Source organism: Rhincodon typus, unplaced genomic scaffold (assembly GCF_021869965.1).
Source record: "Rhincodon typus isolate 14 unplaced genomic scaffold, sRhiTyp1.1 hic_rhity00002077, whole genome shotgun sequence".
NCBI classification, from domain to species: Eukaryota; Metazoa; Chordata; class Chondrichthyes; order Orectolobiformes; family Rhincodontidae; genus Rhincodon; species Rhincodon typus.
The window spans coordinates 6344-24822 of NW_025967715.1; the positions used below are offsets into that span (position 1 = coordinate 6344).

The 18479-nt window shown below is 39.8% G+C and overlaps 1 protein-coding gene across 2 annotated transcripts; it reads left to right on the top strand.

The window, feature by feature from the left end:
- The first annotated feature begins 448 nt into the window (after nt 1–448).
- mfsd13al (major facilitator superfamily domain containing 13a-like) lies at nt 449–18099 on the top strand. 2 transcript variants are annotated; one of them, XM_020517378.2, is made up of 7 exons: nt 449–814; nt 8460–8699; nt 9425–10144; nt 11612–11766; nt 12846–12929; nt 14957–15100; nt 16237–18099. In XM_020517378.2, the coding sequence occupies exons 2-7, from the start codon at nt 8544–8546 to the stop codon at nt 16376–16378; spliced, it is 1401 nt and encodes a 466-aa protein (XP_020372967.1). In that variant the 5' UTR covers nt 449–814; nt 8460–8543; the 3' UTR covers nt 16379–18099. The 2 variants fall into 2 exon arrangements, with proteins under 2 accessions (XP_020372967.1, XP_048448898.1); XM_048592941.1 differs by lacking the exon at nt 8460–8699.
- The last annotated feature ends 380 nt before the right edge of the window (nt 18100–18479 follow it).

Sequence of the window (18479 nt, forward strand, 5' to 3'; positions counted from 1 at the left end):
TGGGGATTGTGTATGTGAGGGAGGGTCAGTGGGGATTGTGTATGTGAAACGGTCAGTGGGAATAGCGTATTACGTTTAATGGAGCTTTCAGTTTTTTACTACCCGGAAGTGTTATTTTGCATAACTGAGCGACCTTCACCAAAATTACTAAGACTTTTTCTGCGTTTTTTTTAACATACTGACCACCACCAGTGAGGCACCGTGTAGCCAGTTGAGCATTTCCAAGCACAGCCCCTGACACCAGCTTTAGGGGTTGGTCTCTGATCACAAACGTGAGGCACTGTACTTAGCGCTACTCAGGGACAGCGCCATTCGATTGGTTTATGTGCTGCACGTGACATTTACATCGTATCCAATCGGAGAGAGGCAATCGTTGGGAGGGGCGGTCTCGTGGCGCTTCCGGCTCCGTGTTTTATCTCGCGCCGCGGGGCGGGGCCGGGTTTGGGAGGGGTTACAGCCGCCGTCGGATACAATGTTGCTATTGTTTGTGTAAGAGGATACAATGTTCGGCAACTTGTTAAAGTAACAGAGTTGGGCTCAGCATCGATAGCCAGCCTCGGAGCAGGGAAGTGTTTCTGTTTGATTGATCTGATGATCCAAGACCATTCCATCGTTGCGCCTTATTTACCTCTGAAACTGCTGTCCAATGAGATGTTCTTACTTCGGACCGCACCCGTGGCACCTTGAGTCAGAAGATTGTGGGTTCAAGTGTCACACAGGAGACCGGAATACAAAATCCGCTGTTAATAATCTAGGACTCTTCAGCCCATAACAGAGGGAGTGTCACATTCAGATATAAAGTCCTCTGGAAGAGGTACTATTTAAATTTATAGCCATTTTCTGAAGAAGGGTCTAGGCCCGAAACGTCAGCCTTCCTGCTCCTCTGATGCTGCTTGGCCTGCTGTGTTCGTCCAGCTCTACACCTTGTTATCTCACATTCTCCAGCATCTGCAGGTCCTACTAGCTCTGATACTATCTAAGCCCCTCAGATGGATGTAAAAGATGTCATGGCATTTTTTGAACAAGGAGCTGATGAGGTCTACCCAATGTCTTGGCCAAAGTTTATCATTCAAACAGAAATAAGAACAGAAAATGTTGGAAATACTGAAGAGGTCAGGCAGCATTAGTGGAGAGAGAAATCAACTTGTTAGTTTTGTATCACTAAACAGATTATGAGCTGAGTCCACTGTTTATCTTCATTTATATAGATGATTTGCATGTGAATATGGGAGGTGTGGTTAGTAAATTTGTAGATGACACCAAAATTGGAGGCATGGTGGACAGCAAAGAAGGCTACCTTGGAGTACAACAGGATCTTGATCAGATGGGCCCATGGGCTGAGGAGTGGCAGATGGAGTTTAATTTAGATAACTGTGAGGACCTGCATTTTGGAAATTCAAATCAGGGCAGGATTTGTACACTTAATGGTAAGGTCCTGGGTGTGTTACTGAGCAGAGAGACCTTATATGGCAGGTTCATTGTTCCTTGAAAGTGGAGTCACATGTAATAGGATAGTGAAGAAGGTGTTTGGTGTGCTTGCCTTTTTTGTTCAGTGCATTGAGTATCAGAATTGGGAGGTCATGTTGTGGCTATACAGGACATTAGTTAGGCCACTTTTTTGAATACTGTGTGCTGCTCTGGTCTCCCTGCCATAGGAAGGATATTGTGACCCTTGAAAGGGTTCAGAAAAGATTTACAATGACATTTCCAGGGTTGGAGGGTTTGAGCTATAGGGAAAGGCTGAATAGACTGGGGCTATTTTGCCTGGAGTGTCAGGCTGAGGGGTGACCTTACAGCTTTATAAAACCATGAGGGGCATGGATATGATAAATAGACCAGGTCTTTTCCCTGGATGATGGAGTACAAAATGAGAGAATATAGGTTTAAGATGACAGGGGAAAGATTTAAAAGGGATCTAAGGGGCAACTTTTTCACACAGGGTGGTGTGGTATGGAATGATCTGCCAGAGGAAGTGGTGGAGGCTGGTACAATTACAACATTTAAAAGGCATCTGGATGAGCATATGGATAAGAAGGGTTTAGAGGGAATTGGACCAAGTACCAGCAAATGGGAATAGATATTCAGGCTATCTGGTTGGCATGGATGAGTTCGACTGAAGGGTCAGTTTCTGTGCTGTATCTCTGACTCTGTCTATGACACTGAGCTCATGGGAGTTTGCTGCTTTGGTTTATAAGTCAATGAAAGAGTGACCAGAGACTGTGTGACTTTTTTTAAAATTCTTTTTTTGACTGTTGTGCATTGTCGTTGTCCTTTGTGCTTTTTTTTAATGGTATTCGCAGTCCGAAATGATAGACCTCTGACGAAGAGACTGTGAGCAGGGGACTTGTAGAGGAGGTTTAGCTTATTTACTGTTAAACACAAGATCAGATAACTGTTGCAAAAGGAATTACAAAGAAAATGTGTCATAGATGAGCAGGAGAATCAGCTGTATTATTGTGTGTACATTTTTAACGGCAGACTTGTAATAATACTAATTCTCCCATGAATTCCAAACATCCCAAAGTGCTTTATAGTCTCTTTGAAGTGTGGTCATTGTTGCATATAGTAAACACAATGGCCAATTTGCGCAAATAATCCCACAGACTGTAATGTGAAGGTTTGGTGACTTTTTATTTAAAAACAGGATGTAGATGTGACTGCCAAGGCCAACATTTATTATCCATCCTTTATTGCCCTGAGAAGGTGGTGGTGAACTTCCTCTTGACCTGCCATCTGTGTGAGGCAATTAGACCTACACACTGTTTGGAGGGAGTTCCAGGATTTTGACCCAGTGGCAGTGAAGAGAGTGTTTGAGTGATAAGTATTGTAAGGATTTTAAGCAAACTCCTTTGCTGATGTTTGAAGTAATGGCCTGCAAAGGAAGGTAATGCATTCAAAACATTACCTCGCAGTAGCCATTTCTCGCCAACTATAATAATGTGACTCCACTTTTAGTCTACAGATACTGGACCTGTGGTAAACAAATTCAAAACTATCAAATACATTTGTTCAAATTTCATTAAAGTTTGTGATATCAAAATAATGCTAAACTGTCCATCAACGGTGTTTTTAAGAAAACTTTATAAGGTATGCTACAGGTACGACTTGAGTTCCAAAGTGAAATATCTAGCAGCATCGCTAATCCAATCGCAGCTGAAAAACGCTGGACAACATGACCTAATCTTTCTTTGCTCTAAACTGTTAACTTATAAAGTGCCTTGGCTAAGACTACCTTGTTACCAGAACAGATTTAAACAGATAAGGTGGGTCTTAATGTTGCTTACATGGTGTAGCGTTGCAATTTTTACTACAAAAAATTTCCGCCTGCCGTGGCCTCTGTTGACATTTGCCTGAGTCCCATTCTGCTGAGGTGGTTGCTCTCCCTTTAATTATGAGCCTGGCTTTGAGTATCAGGTGAATGTTGCCATTTTGGAATGGATCCAAAATGATCCTCTTGTTGATTGTTAGTAGGGGAAGTCATGGGACAGCAGTTAGTAGGAATCCTGACTGACCATTGAGTTTTCTATTCCCAATTCATAGATAGTGAAACCAGACATCATCTTTTTCCCTAATTAAATCAAACCCAAAGCCTCCCTGCTAAGTTCTACGTGTAGAGGTTTTCTGTTCTTCCATTTAAGGAATGAAATAGTGTCCAGACTGTGTAAACTGTAATTCACAGATTTTTAACATTACAATAGCTTTGTTATTTTTCCACATCCAGTTTCATCGTGTTTTTGTCAGTGGCCTGCCTAACAACAATGATATTTCACTGTACACTACATTTGTGCTAATAAAATGATTGATTCTGGCTATTTTACAAGGAACAACCACTCTTTCCAAAGATTTTAGTATTATCTGCAAATCTGAAACTGGTGGAACCTTCAAATTCTAACACTGCACAAACTTTGCCATCATCGCATTCATAATGGGACTGAAACTTCTTGGACCAACACAGTGCCCTCTCTGATTTATAGCTCTGTCATCTTCCATCCCTTGTTTATTTGGGATGGTTTGCAGCATAATGGTACTTTGGATCACACCTGAAGCAGTGATTTTTATCACACGCTGAGCATTTCTGGGGTTTATTCTCTTGTTGCAAATCCCAAATTCTCTTGGATTCTCAAAATTATTAATAGCATTTCTATCCTTATTTCTTAGTTACAGTTCACCTTTCGTACTGTTGTCTGTGACCTTTATGTAGACTGTGTTGCTAATTTGTGAACATTGTATCCTCCATTTCCCTTCATATCACCAACTGCCCTGTTTGTGCTGTGAATGTTGCTAGAAAGAAATGCTTTCCTACGCATTTTTTTATTTTTTTTAAGTGCTACCAACATGTTTTTTTATAGCAGTAGTTTATCTGCAGATTTGAACTCCCATCGAAACTGGAAATCTGTCCATCCTTTAGTGCGGTCAAATAACTTGAATACTAGAGTAGATTGGGGAAGATTCTAAATTAAATTTCCACAATCTTGCATAGTCTATTGAATTCCACTGTGTACTCTTCCATGGTACTATTGTAGACTTTGTAAATTTGTCAAAATCCAACCACAACTCAAGTTGTCAATAAATCATCTTTTCGATAAGTTTTATCCATGAGAAAGTTTACAATTGTCCAGACCTTCATTGGTCTTTAAGTAATCAGGCTCTAATTTTAAACAAAAAGCATGCTTCTTATCCTGTTTCTGCATGAGAACAAAAGTGCTAAGGCCATATCTTGTTTCCATTTCAGTTAGTCAGTAGTAGTAACCCAGGTCCACATTGTGACTTCATTCTTTCACTGGTTGAATGGGTAACGATACTCCAAAACTTCACATTTTGACTCAATCATCTTCTGCTATCAATGTTACATAAGAGAAAAAGCTGAATTTAAACAGAATCTGAGTCCACATTTTTAGTGAGAGCTTTATTTTGTTTCACCACACTCCATAAAACACTTACCACTGATATTTAACTCTCAATATTTGCACAACTAATTCACGTCCAATCAATTCTTCATTGACACATCCATTAGGTCTTGGGCATTCCTTTAGATCATATTAGATAATAATATTAGGAACGTTACCAGACTCTTGTGTAGGTTTAAGTTTTCACTTTTAATTTATTAGTGGAATTAAAGCTAATTTAATACTTGTTGCCTTCAAGAATTTTGAGTGAAAATAGGGAAGATATAACTACATGATGAGTATGAGTCAAAGTTTATAATTCTAAAGTGGAAAGTGAAGATTTATGATCTGTATTATATTATTTTGAAAGATTAAGAAGGAGGGAAAAATTAGAATATGAGAGAGACAAAAATATAAAAACAGGAATAATTCCTTCAGACGTTTAGAAAAGAGTTAACAAAATAACTATTAGTTCTATTGAAAATTAATCTGGGAAATTAGTAATGGAGGATAAAAAGGAGGCAGACAAATTAAACAGATATTTTCACTAGAGAGGGTACCGATTTAAAATCTTGGAAATTGCTGTAAATCAGGAATTGGAAGGGAGGAAGGAACTGAAATAATTACAATTACTAGGGGGAATAGTACTGAGTAAATTATTGAAGTCCCCAGATCCTGGAGGATTTCATCCAAGGTTCTTAGAAGTAGCTAGTGAGATGGCTGATGTGTTAGTTGCCTGAAATTCATTAGATTCAGGGAAGGTTTCTTTAGATTTGAAAATAAATAAAATAATTTCTTTTATTCAAAAAGGGAGGTGATAGAAAGCTGGAAATTACAGGTCAGTTAGCTTAACATCTGTCACAGGGAGATTGTTAATCTTTATTATTAGGTAAGTGCCCTATTATAACTTCTTTAAGTTCAAGACAATCTGATGGAACCACCATGGATATCAAAGGGAAATCATGTTTCACTAATTTTTGGAGTTCTTTGACGAAGTAACTTATGCAGATAAAGGGGGACCAGTGGATGCATTGTACTTAGATTTCTAGAAGGCATTTGATAAGGTGCTACATCAAAGGAAAATAAAAAACTCATTGTTTTGGGAATAACATAGCATGGATGGAAGATTGGTGGCTGAACAAGCAGCAGAGAGTAGAAAAAAAGTAGGTGTTTTTCATGCTGGCAGGATGTGGTGTGGCACAGGGATTGGTGCTGAGGCCTCAACTCTTTACAGTTTATAATCAATGACTTCGATGAAGAGGCCAAAGGTATGGTAGCTAAATTTGCTGATGGGACAATAAGGTAGGAGCGTATGAAGGGATAAAGGTAGTGAATGGGCAAGGATCTGACAAATGGAGTATAACGAGGAAAAGTGTGAAATTTTCCATTTTGGCAGAAAGAATAAAAAAAAAATTAGTTAAATGGTGAGTGGTTGCAGAGATGCCAAGGTCTGGGTAGCCTAGTGTATGAATCACAGACTGTTAGTATGCAGGTACAGCAAGTTATCAGGAAGCTAATAGGTTATGTTTTATTGCAAGAGGAATTGAATGCAAGAGCAGGGAAGTTATGCTTCAGTTAAGTGGGGCATTAGTGAGATTGCATCTGAAGTATTGGTCACTGTACTTATGCAAGGATGTTAATGTGTTGGAAGCAGTTCTGAGAAGGTTTACTAGTCTAATACCTGGAATGTGCAGATTGCCTTATAAGGCAAGACAGGCTAGGCCTGAATCCTCTGAAGCTTAGAAAAGTCAGAGGACCTTAATTGAGACATACAAGATCCTTGAGAGACTTGATGGGTGGGTGTGGAAAGGACGTTTCCACTTTTGTTTTTATTTCCTCGTGAGATGAGAGCATTGCTGACTGGGACAGCATTTATTACCCATTCCTAATTGCCCAGAGAGCAGTTAACAGTCAACCACATTACTTGTAGTTTGAAGTCACATTTAGGCCTGAGCAGGTATGGATGACAGTTTCCTTCCCTAAAGGATATTAGTGAACCAGATGGGTTTTTTCCCCTCCATTGACAATGATCATCGTTGGGCTCTTAAATTCCAGATTTTTATTGAATTCAAATTCCACAACCTGCTGTGGTGGGACTCGAACTTGGCCCCTAGGAACATTACGTGGGTGTCTGGATTAACAGTCTAGTGATAATACCATTAGGCCATCACCTATCCCTTAGTGACAGAATCTAGAACTGGCAGTAGTTAACCTAAAAATAAGGTCTCAGGCTATCTATTTCGGACAGAGCTGAGAAAATGTTTTTTCCTGAGGGTTGAGTGTCTTTGGAATTCCCTTCCTCCAAAGGCAGTGGATGCAGAATCTTTCAATATTTTTTTAAAGGAGTGGTAGGTAGATTCTTGATCACCAAAGGAATGAAAATTTATTGGGGGTATGCAGGAATATGGAGTTGAAGTTTAAATCACATCAGCTGTGATCTTATTGAGTGGCAGAGTAGGCTTGAAGGGCTGAGGCCTACTCCTGTTTGTATATTCTTGTGTATTCTGATTGGGATATTAACATTGTGATTTGTGTGTAAATTATTAGTTGAGTTTTTAAATTTGAAAATGGTCTAAATGTATTTGCTTGAGGCTGTGAAATATATCAGAATATATAGCTCAGTTGGATGCTCACTCCTGAGTCACAAAATTGTGGGTTTACATTCAGTTTATTGAACTGAATTTTATATCCTTTTATTGTTATGTACATTCAAAATAAATGCAGTGAAAAGTGTGCACCATCGCTCATAAGTACCATTCACAGAATAAAATAAAGATAGCTTAGAGAATCCAGCTTTTCTTCTTCATTGCTATACCACTACCGGAGTCCCCCTCCAGGATTTCTGGCCCACACTATGCCACTGAGAGTGTCCTGCTCTGGGCGACACCAGTGCACGACATGCCACTGTTGGTGGCCGAATCCATGTGGGAAAAATAGCCCCACTCCAGGCCTCTCAGGCCGACCGACCAACTCAGCTGCTGCCTCTGGAAACACTGCTGCCATTGTATGAATTCAACACAAAAATTAAGGCTGATCTGGAGCAGTACAGAATGAGAGTACTTAGGTGTTGGATCTGTTGACTTTCATGTGAAACAATAAACCAAGACTGCCCTCACCATTAGTCATTAGGTGGTTGTAAAAGATTCCATGGCACTGTTTTGAAGAGCAAGAAGTTGTTCTGTGTTGTGGCTAATAATTAACTCTCAACCATCAAACAAATTGCCATCTGTTGTTGCTCTGCTCAAATTGTCTGCCATGTTAAAGGTAAATTTACCATAGTCCATAGGGCTGCTCTTTCATTAGAGACAGATCTGATGGTGATTTAACCTGACGTTTGCCACACCTCAGAAGAGTGGAGAGGTTGAGAAGGATAGTCTTCGTGGTTACCTTAACTGCTGCAGGAATTGAACCGTTACTGTTGGTGTCACTCTGCGTCACAAACCAGCTGTTCAGCCAACTGAACTAACTGGCCCCCAGTTACTACTCTATTTGGCTATACAGGACTTTGGACTATTCTGTCATTGTGAAAAGCATTGTACATAAATGCAGGTTTCTTTTTTTTTCCCACTCAAGAACTGATTTGTTCGTATTTACACTGGAAGTGGAAGTGCCGACAAGAAACACTTCTTCAGCAGTGGTGAATCCTATAGCTGAAGAATGAAGCAGATTTCACTGGGGATACAGCATAAAGCTTTTGCCTACTCTATGACAACACTTGGATCTGCCTTAATGAACAACTTGTTTAGTTTCTATTATGTGAAGCTCTTTTTGAATCGGTATAGAATTTCTGAACGAATGTTCCACCAGGCACAAGTGAGTTGCATGTTTTCTGACAAGTTTCCATTTTAAAAAGTATTATATTTGAGGCATTACAATGCTTCAGCTTGATGCTAAAATGTACTTTCTATCAGTATTGCCTATCAGATTGTGGTGGCTATTTCCTAGGCAATAGGTACCTCCTGGATCATGTAATTAGTTGGACGTACTGAATTACTCACAGAAAGAGAAGGAAAACTATCAGTCACCCTGAGCCATTCTAGTGTCTTTGCATTTGGCTCCAGATGGTGTTGACAAGGGTCTGAGAGCAGCTTTGCAAATTGGCAGTGTACAAGGAATTAGGAATTTAGCATGCGGTCAAAATCTATTTCATTGACAAGTTTTATGAAGGATACAAATGAGGAACCTTATAATCATAATATTTCTATGTTGAAATGTGGTGATGTCAAAGACCATCAAACACTTGTAATGGTGGATGGATTATAATCAGATACACTCATGAGCTACCGATCAGCAGTATGACCATAGAATCATCGTGTACAAAAGGAGGCCATTTAGCCCTTTCTGCCTCTGCTTTTTTTTTGGATGTGCTATCTAATTAGTATCACTGTCCTTTCCCTAGAGTCCTGCAAACATTCTTTCCAAGTAATCAACCAATTCCCTTTTCTGAACTTTATTGTTGAATTTGCTTGCATTATTCTTTTGGGCAGCAGTTCCAGATCATAACTTGTGACTGAAAAAGTATTTCTTTTTCTTTTTAGGTTGTCTTCATGTTTTGGAATGCTTTAAATGATCCGCTTTTTGGCTATTTTCAAGATAATGCCAAGTTTGCCTGCTGTGCCAAGCGGCGTCTCTCCATACTGTACGGTGCTCCACTTTATGCTGTTGCCTTCCTGCTGCCATGGTTCCCATGGCGTGACTACCAGGAAGGTGACTGGTTGTGTGGGCTGCACCTAGTCATTGCTCTTTGTGCTTACGATGGGATGTTGACATTTGTCCTCTTGGCACAATGCGCCCTCTTTGCTGAGATTTCAACCAAACACGAGAATCGATTGCAGCTCATCAAATATAACCAAGTGGCCTCGTTGATTGGATCTTCAAGCGTCCTTTTCTGTGGCCTTATATCAGATAACATGAAAAATATTTTCAACTTCCAGGTATTTGCCCTCTGTATTGCCATACTGGCGTTTTGTTGCATGTACTACACTGGGTTGCACTGTATCAGCCATTATGAGCAAGTGGAGAAGGATAATGTAGAGAATGTGACCAATCTGTCCTGGATCTCTGTATTCTACCTGACCAAACAAATCATCTCTCAGAAGAACTTTGTGCTTTTTGTAATCATGAACTTTTGCCAGGTTTTCTATCTGGCGTTTCTGAACAATTTTATGCTGATCTTTGCAGATCATCTGATTCCACAGTATCTGCTTCCAGATTTTGTAAAGAGCATAATGTATGGAGCTGGATTCATCTGTCCCCAGGTAATCGGAGGAGTACCAATAGAAAATGTTTTTTATGATGTATGAATGTTCCCTTCTTCCTGCTCTCTCCAATTTTGTCTCCTTGCCCCTTTCCCCTGAAGATGTTACTTCATGCAGTTGTGTGGGTGAGCGAGCCACTTGTAGGACTGGTGCACCTAAATATCTTCTCTTAAAGAAAACAGGGGGAGGTGAATTCGTGGAGAAGTACTCTTACTCAAATTCACCGGGTGGGAAGTCCATAATCAGGAAACTGGCAAGATTGGATTTACACCCTGCCTGATTTTTGCCTCCTGATGTCAGTGTTCTGTTGACCGGGCTGCACCAGCTCCAATGGGTCTTATAGCCAGAGAGTTAGAGTAAAATTACTGAGTGTTGGAAAACAATTTACCCATGGATGTAAGAGGGCTTTGGTTGACCCTGATTATGTCCTAGTGTAATATTCACCAGAGGTGAGTGGTTAATCATAATGAGTGGGAATCTTGGAGAATCTTGGACATTCCCTTTCCTTATTCCTCCCATCCTTTCTTACCTTACTTTAGTTAGATCCAGTTATGTTCCCAAAGACATGAAGCTTGCTGAGATTCAGTACTTTTGACAGAGATATTTCTGGTTTCTATGAACTCTGCACAAAGCCAGATGTTTTATGCACCTAAGTCCACTGTTGAATGAGCTCAAATTCTTTAAAACCCTGCTATTGCTGTTGCCCCCACCCTGTTGTTTGCTTTTAGAATTAGAATCCCTACAGTGTGGAAACAGGCCCTTCGGCCCAACAAGTCCACACCGAACCTCAGAGCATCCCACCCAGATCCATTCCCCTATGACCCACCTAATATACACCCTCTACCTCCCTGAGCACTACGGGCAATTTAGCATAGCCAATCCGCCTAACCTGCACATCTTTGGACTGTGGGAGGAAACCGGAGCACACCCATGCAGACACGGGGAGAATGTGCAAACTCCACACAGACAGTCGCCCGAGGCTGGAATCGAACCCAGGTCCCTGGCACTGTGAGGCAGCAGTGCTAACCACTGTGCCACCATGTCGCCCTTTATTTCTTTATGCCTGGAACTAGTGGGTGAGAATGAGGTTGTGGGCAATGGGAAACTGTGCTGTACCACACCTTGCATTTATATAGCTAACTTAATATGGAAATATGCCACAGTGTTTTACAGGAATGTAATGTACAAACTTTGCCACTAATCAACATAGAAGTGTCAGGAACTTGGAGGGTTGAGAAATAAACAAAAATGTACAAAAGTGATTCCTTCCCCTCCCTAATACAGTCAAAATGCATAATTTGAATTTTAAACGTAAATATTCTGGATATAAACAATCTTGTAATTCCGGAATTGATGGGCATTTAATATAGACACCTGTATATGACATTTCTTGTATACCATTAATAGCTGAATGCTGTGCTGTTTTGAAATTTACTCCATCCCAATTACTGTAACTTTCTTCTCCAGCTTTTAATTCTCAGTTGCCAATCACTGTTGAAAAAGTTTGGCTATTACAAAATCATCTTGTATATCTTCTACATGGAACTAATGAGTGCAGCAGTCATGCTGGGATTGGGCCCTAGTCATTACTATCTTATGTCTGTATTCCTCATCGGAAACATGTAAGTAATGAGTTTTAAGTTTTATATCTACATGCATGTAACTCTTCTCCCTCATTTGTCACTTTATGCTATAGAATCATGTATGGGATGGGTAGATTCAGTTCCGTTTCAGTGTGAGAGCATTGTACTATTCCTACTCAGTTTGTGGGTGGTGCTGAAATGGGATGTTTTGCTCTTGTAGCAGTGAGAAATCACAGGGATGGTGCCAAACTTGCCAGGTAGTTGTCTGACCAGAGGTGTGGCCGTTCTATATTACTTTCTGGCACTGAGGCTGTCCTTAGATCAGAGGGGACTGAGTGGGCACATGATTGAGATGTATAAAATTATGGTGGGGTAGAGATAAGGTAGATAGGAAGAGACTCTTGCCCCACCCACCCAGCTAGTGGCAAGATTAGTGACCAGAGATCATAAGGGTCTGGAAGTTTGGAAAGGATGTAAGGAAACTTCATTTTCACCCAGGGTGTGGTTGGAATCTGGAAATACTCCCTGTAATGATAGTAAATAACCTGATACTAGTATTTAGATGCACAGTTGTGATGCAAAGGCATACAAGGCTGTGGGCCAAGTACTGAAAAATGGGATTAAAGTAGTTGGATGCTTGTTTTGACTGGCACAGACTCATTGGGGTGAGGGTCCTTTTTCTATCCTGTAAACCTCTATGACTCTTGGTTTAATTGGGATTCCTCTGAATTGCTGTAGAGACGGTCTTAGATATTCAAACTTAAATGATTTTTGTTAAGAATCTGAAGAATGAGCATTGGATAAGTTCCAACTAGGGGTTAGGGATTGCACGCCAGGATGAGGGTGGGCACACAGGGTAGGGAAGGAAACTGTCGTCAGTTTGGGTGGGGGTAGGGAAGAGGATTGGATGGTACTTTCAGTCCTATTTCAAGTATACAAGTATGTGATTGTGAAGTTGAGAAAACTAATTTCAAAAATAGAACTAATATTTTAAAATAGGATTTTGTGCATTAGGGTTAGGGTTTGCCTGGGGGATGCCCTTTGTTCTGATTGTTTGTTTGTTTTTGTTTTTGCGATGGACACTTCAATCTAATCCAAGTTACTATTTTCTCTACCAGGGTGATGGTATCTGCCACATTCAGTCTCTTTAACCTGCCCCTGGCTGATATTATTGATGCTGATTTTCAGAATTATAAACGCAGGTAAAACTGGCTATCGCTCACTAGTTTCACTTTCTAAGTGGAAATGATCACAACTGTTCAGTGTTTGATGTTAATGCCAGTATATTTTGATATTCCTGAATAAATTTGGTCTGTATTGTACTTCAGAGTCAAGGGGTGCGGATCCTATAAATTTTTATATTCTTGTTGGTCAAGTCTCTCAAACACTTTATGCTGAATAGAAAGCAGATTTGTATTATTGGATAATTGAGTTCTGTTTTTATATTAAAGTACATTTTAGAATATAATATCTCTTAAATCCAGCCAAATTCAAATATTTAATTTAGTTAAAACTGAATTCCTGTTGTACCTTGTTGAAGCTTCAGTTTGTTTGTGTTCTTGTGTAGGTTACTTAGGTATTGATGGAATCTTAGGAAAAACTTCTTAGTATCTGTTAAACCATGTTTATTTGTTACACAGAACATAATGGTAAGGTTACAGTACTGTTAGGCTGAAAGTACCTGGCGGGTTCTTTAGGCTCTGATCAAAATTAATAAAATAAAAGATATGCACTTTAACATGAAGTGAAATTTATTAGCTTAATCTACTTAATACATTATCAGAGACTTGTATAAACTAACGAGTGAATCTATTATCTTAAACTACATAATGTACACACAAACACGTGAGTCTTCTATGGCTTTCTATCCGTTGGGGACTTTGGCAGCGGTGGCATTCAGAGTTGTATCTCAGATTCCACGGCACCAGTCTCTCAAACCCCAGACGGTAGGGAAAGTCCAACAAGTGGGACAAAATCCCTAATATTAATATTATTCTAGTTCCGTTCTGTATCACCATTTCGTGGTACTTTCAGTACTTTTCCAGCTGTTCCATTGTGCAGAAAACCAGTCGAAAACATCTCCAGGTGGCTCTGTGTTAACTGCATAAAAGAATGGTTCCCACAGACAATCAAGGATATGTAGTTGACTCCCAGTCAAAACAGGCTGTTTCTTTTTTTTGCACGGGCCTATTTTCGCATGTTTTTCCACTTTGCTTCTATTGCTCATTGTCATGTCCAATTACCCCTTATTGATTAACCCTTAATGATCTGATTTGGAGATATCATTTTTTAAGTCCAACACTACAGTTACTGAGCAAGATGTTTAGAGTTGCACAGTTCCCAACTTCTTGTTAGAACACTAACGCATGTCTATGGAGACCAGTGATATCACAGCTGACCTTAGGTTCATCTACGTGTTAATGAAAGCCTTATCAACACAACTGACTGTGGAAATGGTGCATCTTCTGCCACCACACAGACAGAGGAGATCAGCTGCTGATGGCATTAATATGTGCCTAGAGCTGGAAGTTGGTGCCAACTCTGCACATATGTACTTGCGCAGTGCCAGAGGCCCAAGGAACCCTTACCACCACGACTTCACTGGCAGCTCCTATTGGGTTCCCTGTCCCCATTTCACTGTGTCTTCCGTGCCCCACTCTCTCACTTGATGCTTCACTGAATGAGCACCTCACTCCCCTCAGCAGCTACATGCTACTTCCCTGGTTTACTTCCATCCTGACCCCTCACTGCCTTTTCCCTGGGGTCAGTGAACAGCGAGGCAGTGTGGTGAAGCAATGAGGGATTCGTAGTAGGGTGGACAAGGTTTTGGTGTGTGGCAGTGAGTAAATCATGATCCCAGGATTTGCATTCATTTAAGACATCTGAAACTACTTGATTTATTGCTCCTATTCTTTGATGCAGGTGCCTCCACACTGGCATTAGTAGCAGTAGTATCATAGGCACTGCAATGGCCCAGGTGGTGCGTGTTTCCCATGTAGTAACAAATGCAGCCTTGTGAAAAAGATGATCCTTAATGTTCAGTGACCCCTGCTGAAAGTGGTGTTATTGGCAAATGAAAAGATCAGGTGAAACTGCCTCCCTCCACATCAATAACTACCTACACTTGTGTATAATCTTCAATGTACTGTAGTAAAATCAATCCTCAATAGCCTCTTAACAATTTATTTTGTGTTCAATGGAGTCATTGTTGTTCTTTCTTTCATCTTAGCTTTCCACTCTCTTCCATGGTATTTGGAACCAATGCTTTGTTTACTAAACCAGCGCAGTCATTGGCTCCAATGCTGGTCGTGACCATTCTTAACCAGTTTGACTATGAAAAGCTGAAAGACAACTTTACAGCTTCAGAGCAAAGGTAAGCATGTGTAAGATAAAACAGAGATACTATGGTTATTGTTAAAAGCTTCAATTTCTATCTCAATTTGTTAGAAATATGGCTATTTTTAAGTATCAGGTATTTTTGCCCTTTATCTCTTCAGGATTGCATCTACTGTCTAGTTTAATGAATAAACAGGTAGCAAATTGAGGCAATTACCTCCAATGTTTCCATTATTATCAAGCTAATTGTTTCATCTCTCTATCCCTTGTACATTTCTCATTAGTGCAATATCTTTCTACTTTCTCAATGCTTGATTTTTTTTTTCTAGTAACAGTGCTGGAAGCAAATTGGCATAAAAAATTCCATCCTTGTAATCAAGTTATTCTGATCTCACTCTATCTGAGTAACCTCTATTATCTCTACCTTCCAATTCTGGTCTCATGTCTGTCCCCAATAATTCTTGCTTCATTTCATCATTAGCAACATAACAGATCAGGTGCAGGCCATTCAGCCTCTCGAGCCTGCTCTACCATTCAGTAAGATCATGGCTAATCTGATTTGTAACCTCAAAACCATATTCACTGATCCTTGATAACCTTTCATCTCCTTGCTTATCTACCTCAGCCTTAAAAACATTCAAGGATTCTGCTTCCACTACCTTATTTTCAGGGGGAGAGGTCTAAAGAGACGTAATCCTCAAAATTTTTAGATAATCTGTTTTAAATGGCAATCCCTGATTTTTAAAAATCAACCCCTCGTTCTAGATTCTCCATAAAGGAAATATATACTCCACATCTACCAGTAAAGACCCTTTGTGATTTTTATATGTCTCAATCAAGTCACCTCTTCCTCTTCTAAGCTCCAGTGAATACAAGTTTAGCTTGTCTAACATTTCCTCCATTCTAACCTGCCTATTCCAGGTATTGGTCTAGTAAATGTTCTGATTTGCCTTCAAAGCATTTACATTCTTCCCTCCCTTCACTTGTCTTTGCTCCTGAAAACCTGCCACTTGCATAAAGCTCTCTAGCCACCTAACTTTTTCCTTTTGACTCCTTTTCAGTTTTTGTCTGATTATCCCTTGGGTTCTTTAAGTTTGTTCAATACACTGTATAAATGCAAGCTATTCATGTGCAGCAAAAATTCAACACTGAACTTGTTCTTTTACTTTGCAGCACTCTGCAGGATCTGCATGGGATCATGTTTTACCTGATCTGCCTGACTCCAATGTGCATTGCTTTTCTGCAGATTCTTGCGTGGACCCCATATTCCATCCGGGATAGTCACACTGACTTTGCAAAGTATGTAGAATCCTAAAGACCAACACTCCAGTGTGAGGACCATGGTTAAGAGATTTTAAAACCTTTGAGTCAATCTTTCATACTGGGAATCATAATGTTAGGTGCTATTGTTATTCAGAGAGGTGGTAGGATGTTTTTAATTTCTTTCTTATTTATGGGGTATAGGTGTTGTTCACAAAAAAATTGCCCATCCTGCATTGTTCTTGAAGATGGTGATCAGCTATGTTCCCAAACTCTGCAGTCAATGTGGTGTAGGTATATCCACGATGTTGTTAGGAAGGAAAATCTAGAAACTTTTCTAGTGACAATGGGATGGTAAGATGTTCAGGTCAGAGAGCTGAGCTTAGAGATAATGGTGTTCTTATGTGTCTGCTGTCCTTGTTCTTCGTGATACGAGTTGTTAGTTTGAAAGGTACTGTTGAAGTCGTAATTTTCTGCACTGTATCTTGTGGATAGTACATGGTACACACTGCTGATTAGATATTTGGGCTCAGAGCAAGTAAGCTTTGTTTCTGGTGGTGATGTGCTTTTTGAGTGTTGTTGCAAGTTGCCTTATCGAAGGAAATGGAGAGTATTGTGTATTGATGAGTACAGTTTTAGTGTATAATGTTTTTATTGGTACCTTCAACCCACTGAGTATAAATAAAAATGGAAGTGACCATACAAAGAACTTTTTGCCTCTGAATTGGGAGTGCTTTATGCACCTAGGAAGGTGATACAGAAGACCAATTATTCAATGTGCCCTGTAAGATCTGATGTATAAATTCTGCCTTTTTGTGATTCTGACCCTGGCCTTCTCCACTCTCATTCGCATTCAAAAAGCTGCCTTTTCTAAAGCAGATTTTGCTGGAGCTTCCTAAATTCAGGAACAAAAACAGAAGTTGCTGGAAAAGCTCAGCAGGTCTGGCAGCATCTGCGGAGAAGAAAATCAGAGTTAATGTTTTGGGTCCAGTGACCCCCTCTCAGAACTGGTCACTGGACCCGAAACATTAACTCTGACTTTTTTTTCTCCGCTGCTGAGCTTTTCCAGCAACTTCTGTTTTTGTTCCTGATTTACAGCATCTGCAGTTCCTTTGGCTTTTATTTCCTAAATTCAGACTTGATATTTTGGTTCTCTATTCCAATGCTGTGCCAAGTGACTACTTCTGTATATAACACTATCCATAATGTGCAAAGCATTCAATCTTTGCGGGATTCTCACAATCTTTCTGATGTCAAATTTTCTGCTAAAACTACATCCTATATTTTTTTTAAAAAACTTATTTTGTAAAACTGCAAAAGAATTATTTGTAGGAAGGACTGTGAGGGTAAAACAAAAACAGCTGAGGAAGAATAAACTGTCCTTTCATGTCAGACCTGAATTAGAATTTCCAGGTTAGTAATCACTCCAATTATACCTTTGTGCCTCTAAAGTGAGTTTGGTGCTGTTAAGAATGAGTTGAAGTAGATACACTGTCTGGGTGAGCAACATTGTTTTACTGAGCCATTTTAGTATGATGTACTGATTAAACTGTTTTCTTCACCTCATGTGGTCCATGTTGGTTATTTTACTTTACTCAGACCAATGATTTGTGTTGAAAAGATTGGAGAAAATCATTAATGTTACTTTTATCTGTACAACTGAAGGATTCTAGCCTTGTGATATTCCATGTTCAATTGTGGGTAGCTAGTGAGTTACTTAATATGAGCCAGGACATTGCTTGATTCACCACAATTAAACGCTTGCTTTCAATGAAAGAGAATTGTAGTCACTATTTTCACACTCTCCAAGTTATCCATGTGTAAAGGAGGAGAAAGGCAAAAAGGATAGCCAAAAGATGCAATAAGATTGAAAGGAGATTCTAGCTCCTTACTGAATCAAAGTGGACTATAAGGAGAGGCTTTGACTACAGCACCAGTAATTTATGTAAAGATATTCAGGTCAAATAAAGTGTTAACGGAAGTGCTTTCTTTCCCCCTCAATGCTGCAAGTATAAAATTGCACAATGAATCCCCATTTCTCGGAGGGTGCCTATGCTTTAGGAAGAATGAAATTGCATTTCTGTAGTAAATTTCAGGTCTTAGAAATGTGCTTTACTACCACTTGAAGTACTTTTTGAAGCGTAGTCATGCAAAGT

Coding starts and splice junctions, on each gene's coding strand:
- mfsd13al (XM_020517378.2), top strand. CDS start 8,544: ATGAAGCAGATTTCACTGGGGATACAGCATAAAGCTTTTGCCTACTCT. Junction 8,700..9,424: donor GAATGTTCCACCAGGCACAA/GTGAGTTGCATG, acceptor TTTTCTTTTTAG/GTTGTCTTCATGTTTTGGAA. Junction 15,101..16,236: donor TTTACAGCTTCAGAGCAAAG/GTAAGCATGTGT, acceptor TTTACTTTGCAG/CACTCTGCAGGATCTGCATG.